The 4,533-nt window shown below is 40.9% G+C and overlaps 1 protein-coding gene across 1 annotated transcript; it reads left to right on the plus strand.

Annotated features, from left to right (window-relative positions):
• Positions 1-1,061: 1,061 nt before the first annotated feature.
• On the plus strand, positions 1,062-2,496 carry SARC_11953 (hypothetical protein; the record flags this gene model as incomplete). Its single annotated transcript, XM_014293952.1, has 3 exons — positions 1,062-1,259; positions 1,914-2,056; positions 2,401-2,496. Coding segments are annotated over 3 exons (437 nt in total), but the record flags the coding sequence as incomplete, so codon positions are not given.
• Positions 2,497-4,533: the final 2,037 nt, after the last annotated feature.

Consider the following 4,533-nt stretch of genomic DNA (forward strand, 5'->3'; position numbering starts at 1 on the left):
GCATATATGAATTCATGATTAAAATACGAATACTATAAACAAAACCGTAGGTACCTACTTCGAAGATGTGGCCATGAAAGCTCGAGAGCCCGTTCTGTTCGACCAATATGTGGGGCGGTATATGAACGAAGATGACAGGCATCGCCATGTTAAGCAGAAGGAAAAAGAATACCCTCGAGGTGGTGGTTTCGCTTCGTTTCTAATGCAAGAGATGGGTACGTCAGTGTTTACCGTGGTACTACCTCTAGACTGTACAATCGCTTCACACTTAGAAATGCATGTAGTTTAAGCTGCCAGATCTCTTGTCGTTTGTAGTATGTACTACAAGTATACAAAACCAAAATAGGTTTGGCTCTTCTCTTGTGTCTATCTCCCTATTAGGATGAGTACAGCTGGTGCGGTGCACTTGCACATATGCGTGACTAGTAGGTATTCGACGGGTACGGCAACTAGTGTGTAGTACATCACGTAGTCATATAAATACAGTTCTACTCAATTCCTCTTCCTTTGTCCTTTTGCAGGGCGCACTGAATCCGACAGAGAGCAACGCAGACCAGCCAACACGTCAGAACAAATGCAGTCAGGTATGAATCTGGATACTATTGTGCTAGTTTCTTTGCAACACAGCTGTGTGTTGGTCGCAAATTCGTCGCAAATCTGTTCGCGGTTTTTGTTTGTGGTTCAATCTCCCGATGTCGCTTGAGGCAGGTTGATTGTAAGAGGAGTAAGGTACTTATAGTTCTCCCCACCTTCCCTAGATTTTAATTGCCACCTGAGTGTATATGGCAATCATGGGGTACGTTTGGAGAGTTGTCTATTTAGTTTTAAATGTTCGTTATGAGTCAACAACTGGTTTACAAATTTTTGAGCTGCATATTGGCACAGAACTGTGCATTCTGCCAATGGAGAATTGGAACATTCCATAAGCGCAGAGGTTTGAGACTTTATGTGGTTGTGTGGTTTGATATATGACAGCGTAGTGCTTTTGTATTTATGTGTTGTGAGTCTTTCTCCTGTTATTATTATAAGAGTTGCCAATGCTCGCATTCACTATTTTGCAGATGAGCAGCAAATCGAGGAGTTCGACTCCGAGTCTGATTCTGAGGCAGACGAATCGCGTAACACTACGCAACGGACAGCGCACAACATCGCCGCACAGGATACCTTAAGAAGTCAGAACACTACTTCTAGTGCACTGAGAGAAACACAGCCGTCCGACGATGAAGATGATGTAGTGGATCCGAATGTGGGGCACATAGGTGTGTACCGCATCTCTTCGGGGCGTGTTAAAGTGCTCATAAGTATGCATGAGTTCCATGTCGCCGCTCATTAAATCGTCACACGTCATGCCTGTCACGGCTTCCAGACGGTTTAGCTGTGGTATTAATTTATTTTTGTTCTTTTTTGAAATATTGCTTCCTATTCGGCGTTCAACGGTACACGCTGATTGTCAGAGGATCACTTTCGGTTGTAAACATTGGTTGTCATGCAACACTTTCAGATATACCGAACTTGTATTGGGTACCCGAAGTGGCACTTTGTTTATCTCACTGTCGCAAATCTAGAACACGAATACTATGTTTCTATGTATGAGTACGAAGTACGTATGTATATTTATCCATGAGCGTTGTCAGTGCCGCTACTATATAGACCTTATATGTGTGAATATGTATGTATGTCTATTCGATATTGCTAAATTTTGGGGCTCTTTTTGTTGCTGTGATATTTTCGGAATGTTTGAGCACAATATACTGGCAGCATATTGATCAAATATATACTCAACTTTCATATCATTGATATATTATACATCGTGATCCGTTAGCTAACTTGGATATGCGAGTGCGACTTCAAGATCCTCACATCCATACGATATTAACAATAACTTTTGCCTGTTGTGAATACGTATTTCCCAGTGGACATGTCTCTATTACGAGATGCACGTACTATGGATTTAGAGGGGCGCGCGGCGAGTGGACTCACCCGCGAGGAGAAAGACGAATTACGCTCCGAATTCTTACGCACAATGCAGGAGCGTTTCATAGCTGGCTTGGATTCTGTATGTGAACCAGAATTTTAGTTATAATTTTATATTTTGTTTATGTTTTTGCTGTGTCTGTATCTGCTTGTATATCATTTGATTTGGCGGAGGCCTCGCTTTACTTGGACGATGTTTCATTGCATTACCTCGTGCCTTGTATATATTTGTATTTTAGGTCAATGTAAGTGTCCAGTTATGTTTTTTAAAGAGTTCGACAGGATTGCCTATATGCTTGTGGTGAACACGTACACCACCTGAGGTGCAAGACTATAGCTTGCTAGGCATGCGCACGTATGGGTTGTGTCTCAACAGTGTTTGCCTAGCTAATATACGCACTCAATACTTACCCACTCTAAACACAGGATTTTGATTACCGGTCCGTCGATGATGACGATGTATTGGATCTCGAGAGTAAAGAATATGAACAGGATATGGCAGACGCTTACTTCGACGAATGAAGTCCGAAAGTTCCCTAATACGGCAGGCACACCAATCGATGCAGTACCCTGGCTCTCATGCTGTGTCACGTGTGTTTGTATAATAGCCGATTACGTATTTGACACTGGCATCGCTGATCGAACGCTGCAAACCGTGCATAGGACGCGAAATTCCGCGCAGAGGATTCATAACATACTGTCAATCGTCGCTCAGAGCACCTTATTGAGTTAACATGGGTACTATACCTGTTCATCGACGTACTATTCGAGCGTAACGGAAACGAGCCACATCGCATTTGCTGGGTTATTCATTATTCCTTTGCTGAATGGGGTGACTTCCAATTACTTCAGCTGTTACATCTTCTGGTGCACAATTATGTATGCCAGATGTCTTGTTGAACTTTAGTTCCTCTGCGCTGAAAACAGATTTCATTGGCCATTTATCTTTAGTCGCACCTATTTTTACCACAACCAAGCGTTTTCAGAGCTACAGCAACCGCAAAAAAAACTACCCTTAAACTATTTCATTTACTGAAATTACTGGGATAGGAACTTTTCACGTTGGCCTTATATTTTTATATCAAGTTGCATGCGGATATAATGCTTGTGAAAGTATTTGATTTCACAAGGTGAGTTCGGTATAAAGGAAAATTTGGAGAAGTATTTTACTATCCCAATCGATGTAGCATCTGGGTACTACAAAATGCTCGGCCAACCCGCAATCCTCGTATTGCCGAAATCTAAAGTTTCTAACACTCGCCGATATCAGTCAACAGAACATAGCTAGACTGGAATACACTGTTTCGGGCGCTTCGTGAGAGTAACACTCAAAAACATTGGGAATAGCGAAGCGAAATATTACGCAACATAAATACATAAAGACTCAGTAAGCTTCACTCTGAGCAAGACTTTTCTATTGGAGAGAACCCCAGTCGAGGACGAGTCTACTATTTCCTATGGTACATTTTTTCTAGTCAATCTCGTGCTCTACGCAAACACCTCAGTGACAAATTATACGAGGAAACAAAGGAAATCTCTTATGTCTATATCGTGTGATGGAGCAATGCGGCGTGTCTATGACATGCACAATATACTACCCACAATATTATAATTTCGTATTGCACTTATAGTGAATTTCCGCTCTCATTACCTCTATACGTACTATTCCCGCTCTCATTTTGTTTTATATAATGAATTTTGTACTCTACACGATCACGTTAGTGTGAAATCGCACCACTCCTATCAATTGTTTATAACGTTCACAAATTCCCGCTTTCATTCCTCTAAACGTTCCCTTCACTAAAAGCTAAATAACCTGTAAACATCTCGCACACCAGTTTAATGACTGTCGAAATTGTGACTTCACTACGCAGATTTGAGTAAGTTCCAATACCTTTCCACAGAAACTGAAGTATTCAGATAGCTCCCGTACCGTGACACAATTCCAGATCGTGCGAATATTTCAAATGTGTGATGACTATCGAATACAAGTGGTAAATGATCTGCTCATAAGTTTGCGCGTAGACAAGCAAGGTTGATCTTGATATGGGTATGAAGTTTATCGTCTAGGGTGCAGTACTCTTTTTCATAAATAATAGCAGGATATAGATGGTGAACATAGTACGGTTAGCTTGTGTACTGGCACATCCAAGCTGACCAACGAGCTTAGTTTTGGAGAGTATATGCACGGTTAAAGAATGCAAGTGGCAGTTTCCAAAAGGAAAAGAAATTGATTTGTATTAGCTAAAAATCTTGTTTAGCACCCAAGCTCATATTGTAGTTTTAACTACTTTTGGTCATAGTCTCTTTCGTCGTTCCATTCCTATCGTAGTACGCTTTCTCACTACAATAATATTATAAAGTGCTATATTACATAAATGATTAAGTGAATTGAAATATTTACGTGTTAAACTTGTATAAAAATGTGAAAAGCTGTCCATTGTACGATCCTCGAAGCTGTCGTGTGAAAACCCATCATCGATCGTTATCAACTCTTGTACAAAATCCCTCGCTTTCTACCGGGTTAGATTTTTGCAATTGCATTCTATATATTGAAAA

Source organism: Sphaeroforma arctica (assembly GCF_001186125.1).
Source record: "Sphaeroforma arctica JP610 unplaced genomic scaffold supercont1.1974, whole genome shotgun sequence".
Lineage (NCBI taxonomy): Eukaryota > Ichthyosporea > Ichthyophonida > Sphaeroforma > Sphaeroforma arctica.